The sequence below is a fragment of the Anopheles moucheti genome, chromosome 3 (genome assembly GCF_943734755.1).
Source record: "Anopheles moucheti chromosome 3, idAnoMoucSN_F20_07, whole genome shotgun sequence".
NCBI lineage: Eukaryota > Metazoa > Arthropoda > Insecta > Diptera > Culicidae > Anopheles > Anopheles moucheti.
In genome coordinates this window covers 39,883,584-39,910,125 of record NC_069141.1, presented here as the reverse complement: position 1 = coordinate 39,910,125, position 26,542 = coordinate 39,883,584, and the positions used below count along the sequence as shown (strand labels likewise).

The window sequence follows — 26,542 nt, the reverse complement described above, 5'->3', positions numbered from 1 at the left end:
ATCTTATCAAGGTATGGGAAGTTGTTATCTTATATATCTCATATCTCAGATATCTCACATAGCAAACATGATCCAGGCATTTGTCCTAGATTTTCTGACAATATTTTGTCCCGCAATTTCTGTTTCTACTGTTTTGCTTTCGGTAATTCTTACGTTTTACTGTAATACTTATTACACGTCTTTCATAAACATCACTTATCGAATAACGGAGAAAAAAATGTTTAAAATCGTAAGTGGGTCTTTTTGCCTCAGTGTCCCTATTTTTTTCTATGTAAAAAAACAAACGGTCGATCGACGGGACCGCAATCGATCAGCTGTGAAAAGCGCATCCCTCAACAGTAGCACTATAAACGCATCGCAAAAACAGTGCGATCGCGTCTATTTCGCTCTCGCTTGCTCCCATCGCAGCAACCAGAAGCGGGCAGCAGTTATATGCAGACAAAATCTGGCAGTCTTCATTCAATTTGAAATTGCACTCCGAGCGCGCGTGTGTACCCGTTGTTCTTGTGTGTCCTGCGAACGTCCAAAAAACGAAGTGATTATTGTTTTGTGAAAATAAAACAGTCGTTTCTGGGTGATTGATATATCGTGAATATTGAACGTAATATAAGGTAAGTAAGCAACATTTTATTCGCAACAAAATCGCGATCCATGCAATACGCTGGTTTCATGGAAGTACGTACACCGTTGGTGTGTTCTTCGTTTCCCTTCGATTATGGCGTAGTTTGTTTGTGTGAGAGAAAACAAAAATGACGTCGTAGGTTTAGGAGATGTCCGTTGTTACAGGATTTTGGTTGTTCTGGATGTTCCCCAGCGCGGAGTCCGCGTGTTTTATTTCGCTTACTCTTCCGCTATTGGGCAGAACAGTAACGGGGTGCTTTGTTTCGGTCGCACACAGCAAGCAGATGCGTTCGATACGCGTTTCATTCCTCGCTTCCTCGAGGGGACATGGACGGCGTACAAAGAAGTGCATTATTTTCAGTGAAGTTTAGCCAGCTGTGTTCTGAATGTTGTCTATTTTCACAACGTTGTTGGTTTAGATTCAGTTCTATCTGGATAATCTGGATACTATAAGTGATCACAGTGATTTTAGAAAAGAACTTTCTTTCCAATTTTTTATATATAGCCATATCAATTTACAACTGCTACAAAAACATTGTCTAACTAATATCAATGTGCTTTTTTGTATAGTTTACATACACAAAAGGCACATTGAATAAGGAAAACATCAAATAGAACATTTTGAGTTGTGATTGCATTGATCCTTTTCCTTATTGACGAGAGAAAGTGATTAATGAAATTTCACTCTCGGTGCCATCGACCATCCGATTAGTCCATATATAATGCAATCAATTAGAGCTCCTTGACATCTAAACCAGTGATACTATTGCGACTAATATTATTACTGTCTATTACTCAAGCAAAGCAGCGATCCCATACCTTCGTTTAATTGCCCTGCTAAACAACTTGCACTTTCTTTTACACCCAGGCTGGAAATTCTGGTTTTGCACATTAAAGGAAATTAGCAAGGAAAAAAAAGTCATGTCGCGTCGCCCATGTTTGATCGGCTTGCACTTCAATATAATGAAGAAGCATTGAACTGGAGTGAAAAAATATGCGTTTTGTTTAAGCGCGTCTGCTACTCGTCTGGTTGGATGGATGTGCATCGTCAGTGAGTCACGCAATGGCGCAATGTCATCTGTAGTATCTCTTGAGCACCCATGAAGGGCCAACCACCCCTGCGCTTGGTGAACATACTGGATCAATAAAGAAACGTATTAGGTTCCGATCGGGTGCTCCTCTATTGCTGCTCCCTCATCTTCCGCCGTATCGCTCAAGTTACTGTTATTACCTTCATAGCTGTGTAGTGGATGTTGTCGAGAAAAGGGTACTTCGTCGTTACGATGTCGGATAGAAGATCGACATCGGATCGGATCTTGTTGTCTTTCTTCCCTTATTAGTCTTCCGGGGAGTAGGACCGGTTCATGCTCGGGAAGCCCACGCATACTGCCGTTGCAGCCTTTCTTCTGTTAGCGACCGTAATATACACCCAGTGTCGATACGAGTTGTGCTCCGTTTCGGGGAGCAATTCATCTTCAGTTGTGAAAAAGAAACGCTCGCGCCCTCAGGAAAGCTCACATCCAATCAGAAACTACAACCAGTTCCCATAAAGCGTTCCATATTTGGGCTTAATACTTTCCTCTTCCGGCTGTATATTTCTATCATGTACGCTTGGTTGAAGGCTGCAATATGTAAGGCCTATGGAGGAAGTGGCATATATTCTTGATCATTATTATCTGATTCACGAAACGGAATAAAGACTTCTATTTTGACGAATTTCTGCAATGCACTTTTCCAATCACATTTCACATAGTTACGGTTATTTTTTTTTTTTAGGTTGAAAAATAGAGTCTTTTACAGACCGTCCAAGGACCATTTCTCTATAGCGCCAAGGATCGAGTATCTCAGACGGTAGACGACAATCAGACGCGTAAAGCTGTACAATATTTCACGCTCTGCAGTCTAGCATCGTTTCATTATCCACCCACATACATCTCCATTATGTCGGTAGAACAAGCAACCCAATCCAGTGCTGAAGGTAAGTACGCAAACAAATGCACTCCGCGGTCGCTAACTTTGTCATAATTGTAGTATTGATTTTAGCACGCGGAAAGCAATATTTATTCACATTAATTATCGTAAACCCATCGCTTTGTGCAAAGTCGTTGTTGTTAAACTCATGAATTTAACCGTTCTTCGACGGGTCGATACAGCGAAGGAGTCGAGCGCCAAAACAAAGAAGCAGTGTTTCGTTACTGTTCTACTTCTTCCGCATCGCTTAAGATGTAAAGAAACATTATATTTTTATTGGCTGTCTTAGCTTCGAAGGTTAAGCAGTTGTAACGAAAACAAAGAGTCGCCTGGCAGATGCTTGCTTTGTATAAACGGTCAAGATGTGAAATAATGTATTAGTGTTTGATTGATTTCTGAACGAAAGTTGATTTTTTTTCAATTTCTTCCTTTTCCTTCGGTAATATTAGAAAGTAGATTGAGTAGGAGTGTTGCAGGGAAACAAGCAAACATTCGACTTACGGTCCAATTTCGTGTTTGGTAGCCGCACGTATCGTTTTGACAGAGTTGGCCTTTTTAACCGTTTAATGAATTCATGGCCGCAATTATCGATCAGTACATTTGTATAGTTTGCGAATGTTGATCATACCTTACTGGAGAGTGGGTCCGATGCTTTTCAATTTAGTGACTTGTTTAGTGTAGGACGAAGACCGTAAAATTTTGTTGATTATGCAAACATTTAAAGTTGTTCAATTTTGACTGGATCTCCTACGTGTACGCTAAAGTGTAAGGCAAAGATCGAGAGTTGAGAAATTAAATCATTATAACACTTATGCACATTACTGCAAACAGGCGTATTTTAATATTCAAAAAAAAAAAAAGTACAGCTTTTCTGCGCGTTAGTGATGATTCTGAACTAATGTCTCCGGAACTGATTACGCTTTTTTTGCTGTATCTTTTTTAAAATTACATATTCAAACTAAGAATCTTTTAAATGCCTGTTAGTAGATCCGTTAAAGTTATATAATTAATCTGTGATCGAAAGTTGACTAATAATTTTTACATCACGCCTAATTCAACACACAGTAAACAGTAAAGAGGGTTCGTTAAACAAAACTAGTTCGGAGCCTCTACTTAAGAGCTCTCTCCGGAACCTTCCCCGGAACAGTTGTAACGCTCGGGAGTGTACATCACTAGTAAACACATGTACACAGCAGACATGATCGTTTTTATCTTGATGATACTGGTAATCGTGTGCAAATCTCTTCTGGGAGTTATTAAATAGCTCAGAGGTTATCATCATAGATATTATTCTATTTATTTACTAAATGGCAACAATGTTTAAATATTGTTTTGCTTACAGCTGAGCTTTTGCCGGCTGAGGTTTCAACCGGGTTACAAATTAATTTCTACACTATAATTTCTCTAATGTTAATCTTTTAAATCAATTATACCTTAATACTTAAATATTTTACCCAGGTGCAGAGTTGTGTGCTTGTTTTATGTAGATAGACATCGATATTATTTACAACTGTATCCAGCAGTTTGATCAGTAAATCCCAAAAACATAAGAAATAAAGATCTTGCAATAAGTTTTATGAGAATTTTCTCCTTCCTCGTATAACGAGCATAGAATGTCACTTGGAACTCAAATCACTCATAAACAGCAGTCCGGTCATAGAAGAAAACAAATTATAGCTTGTTGTGAGTAATAAAATGGTATGATCATGAAATGGGATCACAAGCTTCGCCAATGAGGGTGATATCGTTGAGTAGACATATTTACATAAACAAAAACAGAACAATGGGTGCGTCCGCTCGAATTGGATATTTTGGAGTTGCTTCGATTTATATCTGAAATATTTTATTTGAAATTAACGTCATAACTGTTGTAATGTGGGCATGATTTGTGTCTTGTTATATATATTTTTTTGTGTTTTTCTTACACACACTTACATAGGCAACAATTAGAATCATCTAAAAATTGCGACAAAACTCTGCGATCCGCCAATCCGATCCGTTATTTAATGATTTATTAACGTAATATTTAAACTGTTTAACGGTTTCGATCCATTGGAGGAGTCCTTTGAACTTTCTATGAAATCCTTCAAAAAATAAAACAATGATCTGTAATGTTTTTAGGGGCGGCCCGGTGGGATGATGGTAGCGACGCCGGTCTGCACGCGAACAAACCGGTCCAAAATCTCATCCGGACCAATACCTCGTAAGCCAGAAATGGCAGACCTAGAACTTTTGAGGATGTAGGACCAATAAAGAAGAAGAATGTTTTTATGAATCCTTAATGCAAAAGTTGATTCATATTCAATAAAATTGGCTCTTCTTGCACCTAATAGTCACTCGCAAAAATATGCTAAATTTGTGCTGGGATTAGCCAAAAAATTCAATTCTTTCACTTCAGACAAAAAATTCTCTGAATTCCGAGATTAAATCTAATTTCTAATCTCAGTTAAAATATTGTATACTATGGCATGAGTCAGGCAAATAGTATCAGTGACTGAAAAAAAATATTTATTACACACATTGAACAATTACACATTATTTAAACCTTTTAGACCTAAGCATTCTTCAATACCGAATAATAGAGATACATTAAAGTAACTAAATCAAAAATAGAATGAAGAATTCTAAATATAACATTACATTCTCATCGCTCCATGAATTTGCAAAAAAGCTAAAAAGGTTTAACTGTTTGATCCATGTTATACCATTGATTTCATTATTCCATTTTAACTGCTCTGAGACAATATTGTCTAACTTGAGATTGAAAATTTTATTACGCATCATTCTTCATACGCTCACTACGTCACATGTGTTAGGCGGATGATGTTACCAGTTGATAGTGTGTTAATTCCTAAAGGAGTTTGTTGCTTTTACATAAATGCACTTTCCTCAGTGCATAGCTGGACGTTGTCCTAAGTATGAAATGGAGGACGAGGGAACATAAACGACAACGCATTGTAGTCAATTCCTCAGTGTGGGATAACGGTAGCATTGCATGGGTAGGAAAGGAGTGTTCTAATAATATAGTGTAATGTCCGTCCGACTTGGCGTCAGCTCACTCCAAGGGAAGTTGTGAGTGGCCGACTGGCACCAACGTTTGAAGTTTTTTTTTTTCTTGAATTGATTGATGCACTTCGTAAGTTGCAATATTTTATAGCTTTCCATACGTATTACTAATGTTTATTATTCGCGTTAAATGTTTTCAAGGAAATGGTATAAACATTTTTCACTTGATGCAAAACAAAGGACAAATATGTTCTCTAACTATTATTACACCTAAGCACTTTTCCGTCCGGGCGGTTTTGTGATGTATTGGAAGCCGCGCTGGTCTTCACGCAACACGGGACCTGTTCCAAATCCCATCCGGGGGATTGGTCTGTATTGGTAAGCAGGACTGACTATCCCACTACGGGTTATTCAAGTCAAAGCCAGAAATGGATAGCTTAGACCTCTTGAGGTTATTGTGCCGATTAAAGTCTTCTTCTTCGTTGCAGAAGCCCTTTTCAATGCTTACACAATGTTTGGGATCGATAGGGGCTTGGCAAGTAAAAATGATTCTCGCATTAGTAAGCTGCGTCGATCATATCCGCATCTGAAGAAAATGTCATACCTCGCCAGCGGATAAAATGAAAGGATCCTTCATCATAATCGCCGCTGCAACTAAGTATCCGGTCGACTAGAGCAAGATTTAAAAAAACAAGTAAAACCGGCTGCTGCTTGTCGAGGCTTTCCAGGTTGTTTACGAGCATTTACCCTTAACATATAAGAGTCGCGTGCGTAAATAGTTGTATGTGTGGGCCATGGGGACGACAGCATTTCCTGTAAACGCAAACACCGATGAATAAAAGCTCGTCCTGCGCAGAAAACAATCGCTAGAAATGCTGTGTGTACGGATGTACAGTCTATGGCGTGTATGGCTGTGTTGGTAAAAGATTCACACTGGACGGAGGATATCGATCGATTTTCCTTCGCACAGATGTCCTTCGTGTTCGTGTGTACAAAAGAAAACTTCTCGCTTGGCATAAAGGTAAATCGTGGTGCACTTTTGGGGGGGAAGCATGCTGTCCGCTAGACAGTGACAGCAACATTCGAGACAGCCGGTTCCGTTTCATTTCCAAGCAAGAATGAATAGTACAGGGGAGTGCGGGAAGGAAAATGCTGTCAGTTTTCCGATGCGGATCATTCGCACTACTTTAAGATTCCATCGCCGTATCGTGGTCGCATAACACAGTCCTGCTTTAGACGTCGACCCGTGTGGTGGTTGTATTGAAAGTGCAAAAGTGTTTTCTACACTGTGTGGTGTTTTCCCGTACGGTACGGATTTTGGTGGTGTGCGTGTGGGAAAAATAAAGCTAAAAGCTGGAAAATTATAGAACGAAATATAATAGAGATAACAGTAGAGCAAGTGATTTCGATACACATATTCTCGGCATATGAGGAAAGATAAAATTGTAATTGTGGATCGGTTGTTCTGCTACATGTGATGGACTACTGTTGGATAAGTCATACACATGAGTAAAAATATTTTACAAAATAGAAGAAAAATAGACCTATGCAAGTGATTCTTCGCATTTGAACTCAACCAAATTTTTTGTACAATTTGACAAATATGGGTTATTCTCCATTTAATTGTTCATAGTTGCCTAGCATATTAATTATTACACCTTTGAAAAAGAAATGCATCCAGCGAATAACTTCAATCAGTCTCTAACACCAACAGACACTTTGTTGCAGCGAACCGAATTATATTTTACGTTTTTAGCAATAGAATGACAGTTACAGCAAACAAGCTTCTTCGAGAAAGGCCCCGCCCTGGACTGCTATGGCTCGTAATTTGGATGAGGTGTACGTGGCGCTATGGCGGTGAGGAAGAGTGTTTGTTAGTGCATGCGTATACTGTTCACGGCACTGACAGCTTTCCAAGCTGGCAGTTGATCGGCTCAAAACGAATCTTGATTATCCTTTCGCTTTTCTTTCGGGGTTCGGCACGGTTCTATGTGTATGTGTTATAAATGAGTCAGGCACCGGTGTTGAAGGAAAAGCTCATTTTACAACCGGAACACAGACATACAGGTGCCGGTGACTGCAAACCCATAGAGACATTGAGGGCAGGATTCACCAGCACTGAGGAACTACCAATTGACGTTTGATTATCGGTTCAGTTCTCGACAGTGTTTCTTGAGTTGAGAGATTTCTTAAGGATAGTCAACATATAAGCTACTCAATAGGCGCAGTGGAAATTTTAAAGCATACTTGCAGTTGCAATCTGTGCGAATAAGTGAGCGCTCCGAAACTAGATACCAAAAAAGGGTAGAGACGTATATCTATGCAAAGTGTAGTTATAATTGAACTTTAATATCTAGTTATATTAATATAACTAGTCCGTGTCGATAAGTAGATACTTGTGGGATAAGTGTCGATATCCATTATCCATGCTATTAAAAGATAATAGTGACATACTAAACATAATATTCGATTTTATTTTGGGAATTCTCCGAGATAGAATTCATCTCAAGCGAGAAAATCAAATGATTCTTTCATGTTTATTTTTCTAACGGAAAAGAGTGTTGTATTCACAGTGCAATAATTTTATAGTACCAACATAGAGTACTCTATAGAATACTGGCTTAAAACCAGAAAAAATATATATCAAAAGTGTAAACCTGCCCTAGTGTACGTGTTCGATATTCTTTCTACAGTCGTAAGCTAAATTTCATAGTCGGCAAAATGTTGATTGGATTAGTGCGAGACTCCGTGATGCAGTGCTTCTGCCATACGTGTCGAGCTCCGGTGTTGCCGGCAGGTAAGAGATATCTTATCAAACCAATTGGTGGAAAATGGTTGGATGTGAAATGGATTACGCGGTTAAGGGGATGCTGCAGTCGATTTTTGCGGCGAAGTATGCCTGTGGGAGGGGCCAACGATGAATGATGAAAATAAGCTTTGCATCATGCCTACTTCATTTCACGTCTGCATATCCTTTTTCCGTTTAAAAATACTTGTGAAGAGTTGTTTGATCGTCGTGGAGTTTTACAGTAACAGGCCATATTTTTTTGATTTGACACTTTTGTATTAGTTGACAAACGACGAATGACTAAGACTTATCGCTAACTTACATGTAATAATCCTTTCAACAAAATTGTGGATAAAACTTCCGAAAAATACAATATTATTTGGGTTCTGTATTAATTAAGCAAATTTGAAGAAAAGAAAACAACAACTATTGCTGCTACCAAGGACAGAAACTTCCTAAAACTTTGTTGGCCAAGTGGTCACTAGTGACCATGAATAAGTAATATAATTTCTTGTCTGCGAAACAAAGTTTTGCTCCAAAAGCCACGCATTTGTTCGCAATTTCGACCGTGTCTGGAGCAGGTGTATTAGGCAAGGAGGAGGTTTGGTGGATAAGAGAAAAGGAAACATGCGAATTGTTTTTTTTTGTTTTGTAAGGCACACGTAGTTTCGATTTTCACGACGCTGAAACACGAAGGAACGGTCAGGAACACGCGTCGACGGTAGGATTATATAACTTTATGTGCACAAAATAAATAAGAAACGCTAGTCGTTTTCGGTTGGTTTAGGGGGCTCTTGCCTTTGTAGGCCCTTGGAAGTCTACTGGACGAGCCTGTGGATGACTCATCCAAGAGAGCACAGACGACGGTCGGTCGGTTTGCTTCGAAGCCGTTTTATCGTCTTCGACTGCGTCGTCTCAGTTTCTCTTTTAATGCCATCAGCTTCGATTTTTCCAGTTTGGTGTCCTGAAGCCGGCATCCGCTTTTTTGTTTCGTCTCGTGGAAATGATAAATTCGCTGAACATAATTTTTACGACAACGTTGTACTTGGGTATTGGTTGGTATTTTTAGGTTCTAAATAACAATTTTTGGATTTTGTTACCATACGTATGAGGATTCATAAAAGGTCTCTCATTTATGTTGAATAATTTGTTTACTTCCTAATGCCATTTGCCTATCGGATGAAGAGAATAAAATGCAAAGTAATAAGCTTAACAAAAAATGATCTCTCTTCAGCTTTCAAGTAAGAAGCTTTTTTCATAATAAAAATATATTTGTTATATAAATGTATGATTTAATGTACGGCCAAATAATTCCATAAAAAGTTAGATAACTGCAAAGAAATTAAAAATTGTGATGAGTAAGATGTTCAAATACACTAACTCATTCACTATTTAACATCAAGTGTTGTCGAAAGTCACCTTCAAAGTTCGCTCTTTTTTGGTAGGATCTGTAAAATCGTCGAAGGTACTCAGTGATGCCGGCCACGTACATCAGCTGATAGGCAAAGAAGCCACTCTTGTGCTAATACTGCTGCTTTTTCCCTTCTAGATTCGCACTGCTCTGTTAACGATGTTGCAGACTTTTTCTCATAAAACAAGCTGTTCTTCTCAATTGTTATTTAATGGCTTTTGAGAAAAGACGCTGTCTATTTAGAAGGGGGTAATTGCAATTTTCATTGAACTGATCATGAATGTTCATAAATGAAACACGTTGCTGTATGTTGCGCATAATGATGTGAAGTAATTTCTCAGCCGTTTAGTTGATTTAAGCAAATTTTGATTATGTATGAAAGTTATTAAAAAAAACTATAGAACATAATCTGATGTTGAAATTAAAACAAAGATGCTTATTGATCGCAGAGATAGGATCTGTGCTGTAAAATTGTATAATGTTGCCACGAGTGCAGTGCTTCCGAAATACTAATTTCGTGAGTCATTTCCTACCTCTGTTCGACAGGGACATAGACCAAAGTTCAGCTATTCGATTGCTCTATCTTCTTCTCCGTGAAGCTCGCAAAAATCGATCCTTCCAAAATTATCTTGTTTTCAAATTCGTTGGATCCACGAAACGGATGGCATGTTGCCAAATACGAGCAAAAATTGCCCAAACGTATTTACGCTACCGCTATAGCATGCCGAAGCAAGTAGAACGGTTGGTGTGTGTTTTTTTTGTGTCAGTTTCGCTTGAGCTGTTTTAGTTTTTTTTTATTCGCATAATTCAACTGTCAGTCTAAATGGAAGTCAGGCCTTAGTACCTGCAAATTTCATTTGATGTTGTATGTTTGTGCGGCTCATGTTTATGCGGTACTAAAAACACGATTAACACACATCGTACTGGTAATGAAAATTGTGATCATCAAGAGACGCGATAAGAGCAGTTGTATGTCTGCAGCACCGCGAAAAGGACCACTCGGTCTGAAGTTTTGATATGTGCATCACGGAACTTGGTGCCCGTTTGAATGTGTAGTAGCATTTTCCAGTGCAGTAGTATTGGTAATACTGTATACCGGTCTTTTCCCATGAGTCAGTAGGCGGTTATATGTTTTAATAAGAACTCTTGCAATCCTTGATGGCTCCACTACACGATGCGTTTCCATGTTTCCATTGTGTTTCTTTTGTCCACAAGCTCTAGCTCTGCAGTGCAACCTACGACGAAGTACCGTGTAGTTTATGTGGCTACAAAAGGAGTAACAAATACATAATACGCAAGTATGCGGGATGAATTTCATGCTGCACGAACATTATTACCGCTCCCATGCTTTAATTCCACCGTGCCCCGTCTTTCGCTTACTTTCGGTGGCCTCGAACATTTGCCCCTAACTGGAATGCAATTTCTAGGCACTGCAGTTTTTTCTGGATCCTATCTTTTCCCCCTCGAGTTACAGTTAGGGATCTGAATGAGCTCATAGGCGAAAAAGTTTCAGTTTTTACCTATGCATGCTTGTGTCTCCACTGTGGCTCCACATGCCCTATAGGGTGGAATTAGTAAACACAGGCCCATGAGGGAAAATCAACTTACTGACGCAGAATTGGAGCCACAACTGGTGTTGTTGGGGTTGCAGTTCGAGGCAACTAACCTTTCCCTGCTGGCAGGGGCTATTCGACTATCACACTTGAAAGGCATGATTAGTGCTGGCAGGGCTATTGGGGGTAGTAAAGTGGGAAGTGGGAGTTTAGGAGAAAATACTCGGGCGCCGATCAAGAGGACATACAGCAATGCATGGTGCTATTTGATTGTGTGTGACTCATCACACGTGAAGCACGTATGGAACTGACGCCACGGGGTCGCTTTGTTTTTCTAATTTTTGTTTTGAAAGTATATTTTCCAATTGTGTGAAATTTCTAACTTAAATAAATAAATAACCGCGGGCGACCTTGCTAGATTTTGTCTATGTATTCTCTACTCTTTCTTAATTCAAATTATGGTAAAAGGATTACTTAGTTTAAGGAATACTAATTTCTTTTACTAAATATGCTACAATTTTTACTTAACGATGTAATTTTTACATCTTCAATTTCTCCATGCCATTACATCCCATGAAGTGTCTCCTTTAAATGGTTTGTGTGAGCTGAATTATTACATAATCGGTGCAAACCGGTGTTGTATTGGAAGCGGCGCCAGTCTTCACACGACAGGAACGAGGAATAATCTCATTAGACCAAACCTCTGTAGCGAGAACTGACTATTAATTTATTTAACATGGATATCTAACATAACTTTTACCAGTAAATATTTCAGCAAAGGGGGAAAATTTCATAGGGAAAATTATATACAGCTACAATTCAATTCTTCTGCAAAGCTGTCGATTATCCAAGGCAATCTCAAATTTTAGCCGTCGGCTCGTATATACTATAAAACTAGAATGAGGAGAACAATTTAAACCATCCAATCTTTTTGGTTTATGATTTACTAAATTGTTGTAAACATTTTAGAAAGATTTGCAGTATAATAAGTATACTTATAGTATCATATAATGACAATGATGCAATACGCTTACGTAGCTTTTTGCAGAAACTATCGTCTGTTTGTTCATTTATCGATGTGTTCACTGGTATAAACGTACTCTTTTGTTGATTGATGATTTTTTCAGTCTGTTTTATGATATCCTAACAACGAATTCTATTTTGAGTATATGGTTTTATGACATGAAAACTGAGCAAAAAGCGGTATAAATCACGCCTTTTTGGTCCATAATTAAAATAAGCACTTTGAATGGATGGCGTTAAGCTCCCATGACAATATATTTTTGCTTTATACAAAGAAAAGCATGTGCTGGAAATTGAATTGTACAATTGGTGTGATTTGACCATCTAATTATGCTGGTATGCAACCAAAAACGTCGTATTGGACAAAAAGTTTGGTACTTGTCCAGCAGATTTAGAAATGGATCAACATTTGAGCACTGCAGATGATTTTGAATCGAGTTCAGTTTGGTCAAGTTTATTGGTAAAAATGTATACAAATGAATATCTATCGCGAATACATATATTTGTTTCATGAATAATTAAATCACGGACGATAGAACCATCAGAATTAAATTTACGACATTTATTCGCGACGAGCAATTCTCGATGCAATGAGGATGAAAATTTCAATGATATTAAATACTGTCATAATGCAGTATGTTTAGCATGCAACCATGTGTTTAATGAACAACTTGTTCATAGCACTCAGCGATGGCTGCTTTTCAAACGTAGTTGATGGGCATAATTTTACAGAATAAAATGTTACAAATAATAAAATGGAGAAGCAGAGGCTCGGAAGTCCAATGAAGCCTGGAAAGAACGAAATATGATAGTTGTTGTTACTAGGTATTACTTAAATAATAGTACAATAACAATTGCGCAAAGTATGAAACATTGCATTCACAATAATTAATATAAAGTTGAATAATCACAATTGGTGATTCTCCTTTGCGGTTCCGATGATTCCTTAAATCCTGTGCGCTATTCTGCCCGAATCATTTATCGATCTCGGCAGTGGTACATGGTGGAACGATGGTGCCGAATTTCCGTCAACAGCTTTGTGGAATCGCTGTGAGGTAGGGTGTTTTCGACACTAAATTTTTCATTGGTTCACTGGGAGCCAGACGTGCTACCTTTCCGAGCGACCGTACGGTATGCCATGGTCTCTATTAGCCGTATACCGAGCTGCAGCTATAGTCTCACTGGTTGCTGATAGCACTGAAGGGAAAATGGAATTAATGAACGAACTATTCCCGGGAATTGTCACAAAGGGGAAATGATGGTCAAATCGAATTAGCTTGCTGAATGCTTCATACCAAACGGAGTACTCTTAACGTTTCCCTGCAGGACAATTCCATGTTTGTCATTAGCGGTTAGTTTGTAGGTGTTTACGAGAGTGTGCTGTAGTCACTCTGAGATTGAAGATGGTTTTCTGTAAATGTGTTGAACGCACGGAAAGTTATGTGAAATTGAGGTGGATAACAAAGTTATTCATTTATTTCTCCCGGTGGAGTATGCTATAATGGTAATTTGTTGATAAAATCAGGATATTCAACTTACGGTGAATTAAGACGTGACGTACTTTATAATACGACTTTAATACGTGACTTTAATAATAGACTGTTACAAAATATGATAAGAATTATTTTTATTTCATCCATATAAAGCGTAATATTAAATCTTTGTCATTCAAAATTATCAAAACAAAAAAAAAATCATTTTGCTCTGTACGACAAACAAGTTTTCACAGTATTTTTATAAAACGGTATGAATTTTAAACGAGTATTACTCTGTACTGACACTTTCCGTGTAAATTATTTCGACTGCTGGATTTTGTCAAAATCATCACCTCACCTGTAGTCAATCGACGTTCTGCTCCAACAAAAAAACCAACTAAAACACGAACGAAACAGCCAAAGGCGTCCAAAAAAGTGAAATTTATAAGTAAGTATAACACAATTGTTGTGTACTATCAAGTGCTTCCGAATTATACGCATTTTGCATTATTAATTAAACTTTTCACAAAAGAAAATGATAGTTATAATACAATAAGATTCGCATAGTGTCGCTAGCTATACAATCGTTTCCAAATAATTAAGTAATGTGAAAAAACGGGATATATTTTTCAGTTAACATATTCTCTATAAATGGGAGATTATCGCTTTATAGAAAAATATTTCTTATATGTGCAACTATCAAATAAACTAGAAATGTATGCACCTTTAAAATAGCTTTTTATTGCAATAGATTGTTTGTTGAATTGTCATGCTATTGCTTTATGAGAAGTTATCCAGCATTCTCAGTATTGCTTTTTTATTTCCTAATTAGTGTATGTTTTGTATCATGCTATGAAAATCCATCACCACCTGGTATATTGTTAAAGTCTATATTGTTTGAAAAATGATGCCGAAGTTTTATCTACATAAATTGACGCCATATTTCAGTGTTGCTTATAGTATTTCTGGAATTGTCGCCACCATCGTTAACAAACGCCCGAGAATAGAACATCCAATAGTGTCTAGCCAATATGTCTGGTCACGCAAGCTTATTATTAGTTTTTGCTTTACAGGTACAGTCTATGCGTATCGTTGTCGGTTGTGTTTATCTGAAGGAAATCGATCGAGGCACTTATTTCTCACCCATCGCTTTTGGAACCATTGGGTGAATGTGCTTAGTTTTTTATCGATTGATTTTTATATTTCTGCAATATGTATCTTTTGATGGTTAATTGTTATATCAACTTTAAAATTGTATGGTTTTTTGTGTTAGTAATAATATGCGTCTTTGTTTTGACGACGGGTCACAACAGCGTCAATGTAATGTGGAATGTTAAACAGATCCTGCATCATCATGCTAACCAATTTTATGAATTTATTCATAAGGGATTTTGACGAATCGGTGCTTTATTTTCATCATTAAACATTACGTGGAGTCAAACGACCCATCATAATCCGCACATGTCGCAAGAGGTGCAATGTAACGACCACGGTAAAATTTTTAATCTTCATTAAGTGATTTTAATATCTGTGCTAATTAATAATCCAACTCTTGCGGTGAGGACAGTCGTTGATTTATATCACGAGGGAGCGATTCAAAAAGTACCATTTTGTGTTTGTGTATAGATTTATGTTTTTAGCTTTTCTTCTTGAAGATTGATGCCCAGAATATCATTACGCATAAGAATGGTAAAGGTTCGGGTTGTTGACATTTTCCTTATTTTAGATCAACGAACTGAGGATAACCAATTCTAGAAACAATTGGACTTATTATTTATCTTTTTATAATAATATCAATAATATACCTCATCATTCATTTCACAAGTGAGTTAATTACAGGAAGTTGTGATTCATATCAAATATCAATTCACGAACAATAAAATGTGTAGATATGAATACCGTATAATGTGAGATTCAGTAAAATAAAATTGATTCTTTTGGTTGAATCAATATTTAACTTTAATGTTAAAATCCTATTTGTCTAATACAAAGGTTTCAAAACTTTAAGCCCACGGGCCACATTGGTTGAATCTACGTTTGCCGGGGGCTTATTAGTACGTATGGGCTCCTTACTGCGTTTTTGCGGGCAACCGATATTGCTCTCAAGTTAGTTTTTAAAATTTGTTAGTTTAAAGTTTGCCTTTTAATTTAACAAACTAAATTTGTTCTAAATGTTAGTACTAGAGTCGCGGGCCGCACTTCAGACCATCCAGGGTCGCATTCGGCCAGCGTAGCCATTATGTAGTTCACTTAGTATTAGATAATGGAATAATATAATAATATATAATAATATTGTTTTCTTGATAAGTTCTATTGTGTGTAATATAGTTTTCTTATTGTTCACTTCGCCAAATGTTGGTATAATAATTATCGAAGGTAAACTTCCGCTATAATTAATATTTGCTGCAGGATACCATTACGCTACCACGACAGTTGTTCATTTCATTATGCGCATTTCGAACACGGTTTGTCAGGTCGGTAGCTATATTTTTCAGAACATAATGCGACCGAAAGTATTCAAGGATGAAAACCGTTCTCACCTTTGAACGCAGTACACTGAGGTCGTATCAATTATAGTTAGCCACGTCGAATCTGATAGGTCTTATAGATTAGTAAGATAGCTCAAATTAGTTGAGGTAGGTGGTTTTATAAATAATGTAAAAGATACTACTTAAAACATAAAATACATAAAATTGTTAAAAGTGCCTGTAATGTACACGCTATACTGTTTTGTAATTTTTTACAAATTTATCATATCCCTTTCCAAAATAGACCATTTGACTATCGATCCGTGATGCTGTACGTAGCGAACCATATGGCTAATGCGAAAGTCTAGCGATTGTTTTAAGCTTCCTTTGGTTTTGTTCTAGTCGAATTATTTTTCTATGCTTCACTGCAAAAATGGCAGAGAAAGTGCTTTAAAACAGATACATCACGAGGAAAGGTATCGTCTGTCCTTTCGACAAAAATAGGTCATTATGGGCTTGAAACGGATGAAAAGATAGTCATCTTCTTATTTTCCCTTTTTTATTGTGCTTCTTCTTTGGCCTGTAAAACCGCTGGGGGCGTTTGAAGATTTGATTATTTAATGAAGGGTATTGCTATTTTCTGGCCCATTTTGAAATTGTTGCATTTGTAGCAAAGCGAGCGAGTGGTGGTAGAGCGAGAAACAAATTACATCAACACGGGTGCTTTTGTGTTGGTGAATCTTCATTTCGCACCAGTTTCCTGCATCCTGCACAGACGACTAGCCGAACGGATGGAGGGACTTTTCTAGCGTTTTCATGTGTTTGGGTGGGATGAACCTTCTAGGAGTGGCAGGTCCAGAAAGAAAACGACTGAAAAAAGCAGATGCTGCCATGGGCCGTTGAATGCTAGGAGAGCTTTCTTTCAGGATTTAATTGCTCAACAACGAACGCGCCTTTGATTGTCCAGAGCAATGCTGTGTTGAGATTCAAAGCATTACAGATTGTACGAATGGTGAATTGAGGCTAGGGAGCTAGTGACTGGAGTTTGCGTGTTGACTGTCTGGAAAATAGCAGTCGTTAAGCTGAAGTTAATTATTTCTAACGCTTTGAAAATTTTCCGAGTTGTGTCGAGTAGTAAACAATGCTATCCACTGCTGGTTATTGTTAAATCAGGACTTTATGGAGGTTTCAAATCGGAATCAATCCAGAATTTTGTTTTTCATCTCTTCCTGCTGAAAATATAGGTGTTGTAATGAAAAAAACAAAAGGTTTCATTAAATTCAGTAATGGAATTTTCATTTGATGGATACAGAATTATATGTCAATGATTGATGGTTGTAAATCGCTCCCGGACGAATAAATGAAATAAGTTCCCGACCAATGCAATTACATTGCACCGTAATAGGCACATGTCCTTATCAACTATCATCATTGAATTGAGGTTCCTGTGATACAGGATTCAGTGATAATTATGTGACACTAATGCTTTGTTTCGTGGGACAGCCCGGTGGCATGATGATAGCGGAGCCGGTCTTCACACGAACGGCCCGGACCAAAATCCCATCCGGATCAATCCTCCGTAGCAAGGACTGACTATCCGGCTACGTGGTAAATAAAGTCGATACGGGGCCAGGCCGTTCTTACGAAACAAAAAAAAATGCTTTGTTTCGAGAATTAGGAATGAAAGAATTCGTTTTTTTTAGTTCGATCATTCTTGAGCGGATTTGAACTGTTGTTGTATGTATTAAATTGTATATTTAACATTATTTACGCATTTATGCATGAAACATCAAATATGAGCAAAAACAGAAATAAATTCCCTTTAGTATCTCTTGTATACGATTGTAAACGGCGAGGCGTTGGGATTCTTACTGTAAGCGCCCATAATGTAATCTATACATCCGCAAGATGGGTGTGTGTCGCATCTGTCGCACCTCTTGGACCATTCTTCCATTAAATACCCCAAAAAGCAATTTCTTTCAAGCAGACACGTTAAGATGCTGAGACCATAGCAACTTCATACCTTTCATTGCAGTCGTTCGGTTCGGGATTTTCCTGTTTCCCTTGATAATATCATACGTCGTCGAAAAGCCATGTGAGCCAGACTGACAACACGAAAAAAAAGAGATAAATGTATTACAACACTCTACCAGGACATCCTACTTTGAAAAATCAATAATGTTTCGTCCCATCGTCCATAGCTGTAGCTTTGGCAGTATGTGTAGGTAACATCAAACTGTTTTTTTTTACTGGAAAAAATATTCCTTTTATACAACGTTCATTCGTAGGAAAAAAATGGTATTGCTGTATTAGGTAGTTTTTCTAATATACAAATGTTAAATCACTTTTATGTCTTTTACTCTCAACCCTAGTAATATCTACTGTGAATGCTGATTTCAGAAAGATAATGATCGATGTCAAACAAATTTATGTCTTGTTTAAAAAAATAAAATTGGCCTGGTAGAATGTACCCCTTCTGATATACAGTGCTGGTGTCAAATGTCAGCAGAAAAACATAAGCATTGATTATTCACTCGATTGGGCTTCTTTAGGTGCATAAAAAAGAATGTGAAATCTTTTGGGGGAATTCAATGGTTCAATTATGTCAATCGGCCTGCTGAAGTTATATTTCACACGCAGGAGCAAACATACAAAATAATGTTTTGAGCATTGGCAAACAAGTGTATCATCGGTACGCTTGCCTGGGACTCGCAGTATGCTCAATCTCAATCCTTTAGCGTGCTTCCTTTTCATTTTTTTACGGTAGTCGGTATTTGGCTTGTTTTTTTACGATATTTGCTGCAGAAAATTCTGTCCAAGCCCGAATGTAAAACATTTTATTTTGGCCCAGGATGGTTTTATGAGCTATATATATATATATATATTGGTAATATATATATTGGTAATATTTCTTCAAATTGCAAAAGGAATCGTTCAACCCGTTCAACAGAGTAATCCCTGACGAGGCAAATGTCTGTAATTTGATCCCACGGCATAAAAACAAGGAAGAAATTAAAATGTAAATTGCAAAACGGTTTTTGTTTGTGCACGGACTGCTGACAAAGATACTCGAAAAAGGATGCTGCGTTCAGATAAATAATGTGTAGCACGTCTTGATGAAGAATTATCGATCGTGTGCTGTGTTAAGTTGTGCTGTGTATGCATATATTAGTTGATGTTTTGCTGAGAAACATGGCATTGCATATACTTTCAATATTCGTATTTAGGTGTGAAGTTCCAACTAAAGAAATTGCTGTGGATTTTGGCTATTTTCTCACAATATTCATTACTTTCAGTTGCTTTTTGCGAACATTGTTTAAGATTGCTTTAGATTGAATGGATTCGAACCATTTGTTAGTCGATTAACAGTTTTGTTAGTCGATTAACACACTCGACTACAAGCAACATCAATTTGAAGGGTTTCTGTCTAACCTTTCTACTCTTTGTTTGATATTTTCTTTCAGCCACTGAGATCCGTTGCCAGGAAAAGTCGAAAGGCGGCCTGTGCTATGAAGTAATCCTGGCAGAGCCGGCAGTTAACGTGGCATTGCCGAAGTTACCACCAACTCAGGGCAAGAATGTGTCCGCCGAGGAGATCGAAGAAAAGCTAAAGGCTGCGGAAGAACGCAGACTATCTTTGGAGGCAAAGAAGATGGCTGACTGGTCGGCAAAAATGGCCAAAATCGAGGAGGCTTCTCGCAAGAAAGATGAGCTGGACAAAGAATTTAAAACACATGCCAAGGAGGTGCTGCACACCAAGATGGAACAGTATGAGGAAAAGCGGGAACAACAAATTTCAGAAATAAAGGAAAAACTAAAGGTACATATGCGGTTCTAGAAAGTAATTGGCAATAATGATTGTGCCTTAAGATTGTTTCAGACGCATTAAAATTTGTTGAACCATTGATTATCTTGTTTCGTTTAAATATAACATCCGCTATTTGTATTATTTCAGACACACGCAGCCGATATTGAGAAGACGAGACAGAGTTTGGAGCAGCAAAAGGTCGAGGAGCTGCAAAAACATCTCGAAGATAAACTGCGAAATGCTGCCACGCTTCGCGACGATAACATCAAGAAAATTCTGGATCGACTAAAGGAACACGTACGTATTGTGACTCAATCCGGCATCAATCATGTTTGTGTTTTAAAATGAGTATTAGCGTTAGGTCAACACAATGGTTGGTCTATCACATTTCAGTGTACTTCTTTTAATGCATTTTACATGTACTTGGTTGTATGTCGTCCTGCGTTATGTATGAATCTGTATGTTAATTTTTGTTTTCTTACATTTGTCTCTATTTGTTTTTCTTTTGGTTTTTTCTTTGTGTCCATGTAACACTTACTCTTCCGCCATGCACCACCATGCGTTACACCAAACTTAAAAACGTTGAATGAATAATGCATCGGTCGGTTTCAAATTCTTTTGTGGATCCTATCATCCGTATTATTGACTTGTCTTGCACCCGATGAATTCAAACACTAAACAAAAACTGTAACAACAACACCTCATTTAACATCTCTGTTCATCATTCCAATCTCTGATTAAAATATCAATCGCTCTGCCAATGGTCATCGAAATGTGATGTATTGATATTCTTCCTTCGGTTAAATATTGAACGTGCTTTTTCGGTATTTCATATGGTTTATTGGGATTTTCTAACTGTTGGATTGTTTTCATTAAACTTCTTGCGATTTGCTGTTGTTTGACAATGGAAACTCAATTTGATTGTTTATCTGTTTACCCTCACTGTGTCCTTTCTGCCCGTTTTGTTATGGATGTATCATTTTTGTTGACTGACTGGATTATGGATGAAAATTGTTGTCTGTCGCTTGTTTCAATATCTTTTGGTTTATTTGCCCAACATATTTGGACACGGACCTCGTCATCACGCATTGGTAACCGCATCGTTTCCGGAAAAATGTTCTCCCCTAATATACCGACACGGTCTGTGGTGGATCACGTTCTTGCTTAACATGCCTGTTAAATTTGTCCTTTTGCAAACATCACCCTTCGGCGCGATTTCCGGTCGGTTTTCGGGCAATAATCAATTGTTGTGTGGTTTTCTTTCGCTATAATTAAACGATTCTTTCAATGGCATTTTGTTTCAACCTTATATTGTCTTTCCTCGGCCTGAATCATTCGATACGATCCGATACATGTCTGATTAATACAATCATTTTTCATTTCGTTCATCATTTCTGTTCTGTATCATCACCATCACCATCACATAAATAACACACATTAACAACTGGCACACACATACAGAACACCGATAAGTTGAATGAAGTCCGTGCAGCCTGCTACCAGACCGAAGCACAAAAGACCACCGAAAAGACGCGTGTCATCGAAAACAAGCTGTCCACCGCCGAGCAAAATCGTGAAAAGGAACTCCAGAAGAAATTGGAAAACATTCGCAAGCACGTAGGTTTCGTTGAGTTTTACTTTCAAATGCTTTCAACGTAAATTATTTGATATGATTTTAGACAAATTCATTTATTTTTAGTTTGATTTCTATGCTTTTGTAAATTGAATCTATACCTATTTGAGTTGATTCTCGATTTGCTGATCATTATGTTATTATGTTAACTGTATTCTCTCCATGTCCGTAGCACAATCATCAAAGCACAATGAAAGCAATCTATAACATGTACATTAAATTAAGCGTCCTTTTAAAATAATGTATGTTGAGAACTTTTCTTATGCCAAATTTAGAATTGTTTGTTTCATCTGAAATGAATACAAATCGATCTATGCTTATTTTCAGTGCGATATGCGAGCAATGATATCGATCGGTTTTTGTATTATTTGAAAATAAATAATTATTGAACACTTTGTTTGCTATAGCTGATTTACTGATTGATTATAATCAATCCTTTTATAATATGATTTCGTTTTGTCGTTTCGTAACCGGCATTGTTCTCGGAAATTACGCGAGTATTTGCAAAGTTTTACGTGTTTGCAAACGTCTTTTAATATTCTGCAATAGCGATGCAATCAAGCTAATTTGTGATTGTCATTTGTGTTTGATTTCTTTCCAGGAACGACGTGCTGAATTGGTTCGTCAAAATAAGGCGGCTCTGGCTCAGAAGACAGATGTTACGGCTTCGTCTGGTTAGGTGTAGACGACCGCGGCTTGGATTAATTTGAAATAATAGCAAAAAAACACACACCCACACCCGTACACAATATACGCTAATACTAACAAAGAAGTAAAGATTGCATAATTTAAGTATCGCGCAAGCACATGCAAAACAAAGGTCGCAAAAATATTCTATATTTTTATTCCAGTTATGTTTTAATTAATGAACCAATACGAATGTTTTATGAAGTCTGCTGGTAGAAAGAAGCGTGTTTAATTTACAATTCTTAATTTAAAAACAAATACTAATGCGAATATCCCCTTGCGATGAAGGGCTGGCAACCGTTTGAAAATGCCAATGACCTGTTTTGAAATGTAAACAAAAATTAGTCAATCGAGAACCAACCGATCACGATCAATAACATTATCTAACACAGCATAAACAAGAAGAACACATAAAGCTGCTAATGAAAACATTGCATTGCGCATTGAACCAGTTAGATAGTTAGATTACGAACATCAACTAGAAGATCTACAACGAGTGGAGCTCATGAAGCTGTGTTAAGAATCCAAGACGACCATAATATTGTTTGATTATTTAAAAAATGTGTAGCTTTTTCGCGTATGAAACTGCGCATATTATCATTGTCATCTGAAGATAGATTCGAGAGCAAGGCATGAGCCCCTCACAGTAACAAACATCTCAATCAGAAGCGCTCATGAAAGCAAACGGTTCTAGTAAAAATAAATGAAAAATGCGATGAGTAAAACGATGAAAATAAAGTATGATGAAGCTCAACAAGCCGGCACAAACGATGAGAAGACTAACTAGAGATTTATCGCGTACTGCCCTGCTGTGGCAAGTCCTTTCTAAAAGGCTCGAAGTTAAATGTGAAACTGTGTTTGAAAGCAGAAGAGAAGAAATAATGAACCGGTATCATCATCTCAGTTTATCTGCCCATGTCACAAAAGTTGTCACAATGAGAAGCGCAAGTAACATACAGAATAACAGTGAAAAGATGATTAATAACATACTAACAGGAACTAGAAATAGAGATAAAAACAATGAAGCAAAATAAATACACAACATAAAATGAAACAAAATATTTACCCTCTCCCAATTTCTTTTCTCACTACATAAAGAAACTGCTATAGGAAAAAAGTATGTATGCAAATAACAGATAAACATGTATAGGGCAATGTTTTAGCTGCACTGTGGGCAGCTTCAACACTTATAAAGCGCAAAACATAAGACAGTGTGGCGATTGGAAGCTCGAAACCGGTAGATAAGGAATGGAAAAAGATGGTTGGGATGCTCAAAAGCAGTATCTAATACGCTCTGAACTTATCAATAACAGAGCCAAAAGGAATTGAACGAATGTGGTGTTTGCATCGATAACGCCCTGACATCCAGCAGTGAATCTGTGGAATGGCATGAGTTGAAAAGTGTAAGGAATTTCGCTGTAACAGGCCAGGCACCAGCTAAAATAATGATCGTGAATAATGGAAGCATAAAGAAAATAACAAGCACACATAACAGTGCGTATCATAAATGGTGCATTGCGGCGTAGAATAAAGGAAAATATCTAATTGCAAAAAATCGCAACCAAAACACAGGTGAACACAGCAGCAGCGAACTGCTACGCAAGACAAACGTAGAAAATATTATGAAACACGGGATACAACGCAACAGCAAGCAAAAAACGCATTATACATATATCGCCTCTGTGCCGCTATTTATACATTTATTCTATCAAAAAAGAAGTAACACGGATGCAGTGGAAAGCAGTGGAAACATCGCTCTAACGTGCGTGCAGGTCACAAACCCACGCGACATAGGACACGACGACTATCTGAGGTTTGATTATCCTTTGTACTCTCTTTCGAATTCAAACATGCGTTACAAGAAGGAAAGCAAAGAGGGAAGAGAAGGAAATGCTAGTTTATTAAAAAGATATAAGTACCCCCATATATAAAAATACATATATTTACAAGTTTCTTTACGCTTTTGTGAGAGCAAGTGGTATAAAATAGGAAAAACAGGAATGAAGTGGAGCTAAAATGGTAGGCTTGTCGCTTGTGGGAAGGGTTAAGGATATTAACATGTAAGGAATGGGAAACGGTGCGTGTGCAAGTTAATGAGCATCGTAACGCTGATAAGTGCTTTGCTAAAAGAAATGAAAACACTGAAGTTATAGGAAAAGAAGGATTAGTTCACACAGGTTCACACCCAAAACTAGATTTTGGTTTTGAACGCTTTGTGTGGCGATCTCTTTTTACCTAGTCTTCGAGAAAAAGGCTGCTGCTTTTTGTAAATGTTCTTACTTTTTTACGTTTACGTAACGTTTACGCTCCTGTTGCTCGCCGTTGCCGCTGGGTTAGCGCTGATAAACACGATACGGAACGGAACCAACGTTCGATTGAGAATCGCCTTTTGTGTAGTACCATAATCAGCGTATAGAAGTGATGGAGAATGTGAATGTGTGTGTGTGATACAAGACCGTATGATCAAGGCGTTGTTCGATCGAAATTTATCCTTCACGCTAGCATCAATAACGGCTGCTGCTTATCAGAAAAGAGCAAAACGAAAGTTTGAAATAAAAAAAAAAACAAACAAACAAACAAAATACAACAACCCGAATAAATCTGATTGTTCGAGCGATTATACACTTACATATTGAAATTAACTTATACTGTGCGTGTAGGGGCTTTTCGTGCATTTTTGCAAAACGAAAACGATATTTCTTGCGTTTGATGTGAAGAAACCCCCCTGATAAAGCTCTCATTTTCTGTTGCCAATGCGAATGCCAATTTTGCACAACAATTAATTAGGTTCGTGTATCATTTTGTTTTTTTTCTGGCCAATCTCGCCATCTCCATTCGCCGTGCTTCACTGCAATAGCTCTCATTACATTTATGATGAAAAGTTTGCAAGAATCTGCCGTTGTTCTTGAGACATGTTTGCATGTCCCATCGGCTGAACAACCAATGGCTAGGTAATTCTTTTCCCAAGCATTGCTTTAATGTATTGTGGACGATGGACAGTTTTATGATTTGAAGTCGAACACAAACTTTCACAATTTATTTGCGAAAGAATGTTTTGCCGATGGATGGAAACTAAGAAATAAGTGTGCATCAGATTGGAAAATTACATCTTCCGTAAAAGCGTTCCGTAAAATTACGGCGGCTTGAGATGTAACACCCCGAAATTCAATAGAACAGATATGAGAACAGGTAAACTGCTGATAACACAATGCAATGCGATTTTTATGCAAGCGGACAAGCACAAAGCTAAGAGAAGCATACAACACAACACAACGCTAGCAGATATATGCAAGCAAGCATGAAAACGTATTGGCGGAAGTGTTAGCTAGAATCACTATTAAGATATGCAACTACAATAGATGTTCGGGTGTGTGTCACCTTGTAAGCAAACGCAAGTGAATGCAAATAATTCAGTGATGAAGGGCTGGATCGTACTCTACAAAAATGGTAACTTTTTCCACCCAAACCAAATACAAACGGTAATGTGATGGATACAAATATCATCACAATATACTGAGACGAAAGAAAGCACACAAGTTTAGTGCATGAGTAAGATCAAGACGCGAAACACGGTCCATCACACACTTTTGGCGCACCCCTTTATGGAGGAGCTGATAATGATAGAGAAAAAGAAAACATACACACACACACATAGGCATACAAGAAATGAAAAGCAGCATACTCAAGCTAGAAGTGCTAAAAACACATAATAAATAAATCAATCCAACCACGACGAAAACCACAAACACATTCCAATAACAACACGGTGGAGAACGATGAAAGGAGAAAGCGAAAACGCATATAAAACCTTGATTTCCAAAATAAAGACAACAAACAACAAAATCAAGAAAAAAAATGGAACAATTTCTGTTAAATACTGTTTTCTCGATAGTGCATAGTTTTCCGAAATGTATGTCTCAAGGATCAAGGACATAAGCTGTGAAATAAGTTGCAAATTTCTCCCATTGTCCCAATGTCCTAACTCATTGTACCGTAGCTCAAGGAGCTCGTCATTTTAGCGGTTGCTTCATTGTCATTGACTTATCTGTACGTAAGTTAGAATTTGTTTGCAGGGTTGCTGCGGGGGTGCTCGTAATC

General features: G+C 37.6%; 1 protein-coding gene across 3 annotated transcripts; it reads left to right on the top strand.

The window, feature by feature from the left end:
* The first annotated feature begins 474 nt into the window (after nt 1-474).
* Nucleotides 475-25,015, top strand: LOC128301266 (stathmin-1-A). 3 transcript variants are annotated; one of them, XM_053037655.1, is made up of 6 exons: nt 475-611; nt 2,398-2,599; nt 19,781-20,136; nt 20,272-20,421; nt 21,586-21,741; nt 22,359-25,015. In XM_053037655.1, the coding sequence occupies exons 2-6, from the start codon at nt 2,563-2,565 to the stop codon at nt 22,434-22,436; spliced, it is 777 nt and encodes a 258-aa protein (XP_052893615.1). In that variant the 5' UTR covers nt 475-611; nt 2,398-2,562; the 3' UTR covers nt 22,437-25,015. The 3 variants fall into 3 exon arrangements, with proteins under 3 accessions (XP_052893615.1, XP_052893614.1, XP_052893616.1); XM_053037654.1 differs by lacking the exons at nt 475-611; nt 2,398-2,599 and adding exons at nt 8,283-8,395; nt 14,213-14,296; XM_053037656.1 differs by lacking the exons at nt 475-611; nt 2,398-2,599; nt 21,586-21,741 and adding exons at nt 8,283-8,395; nt 14,213-14,296.
* The last annotated feature ends 1,527 nt before the right edge of the window (nt 25,016-26,542 follow it).

What these genes read in the sequence shown, in the direction of transcription:
- LOC128301266 (XM_053037654.1), top strand. Translation starts at nt 8,320, where the DNA reads ATGTTGATTGGATTAGTGCGAGACTCCGTGATGCAGTGCTTCTGCCAT. An exon ending in AGCTCCGGTGTTGCCGGCAG is followed by an intron (nt 8,396 to 14,212) that starts GTAAGAGATATC and finishes CCTCACCTGTAG; the next exon opens with TCAATCGACGTTCTGCTCCA. An exon ending in AAATAAAGGAAAAACTAAAG is followed by an intron (nt 20,137 to 20,271) that starts GTACATATGCGG and finishes GTATTATTTCAG; the next exon opens with ACACACGCAGCCGATATTGA.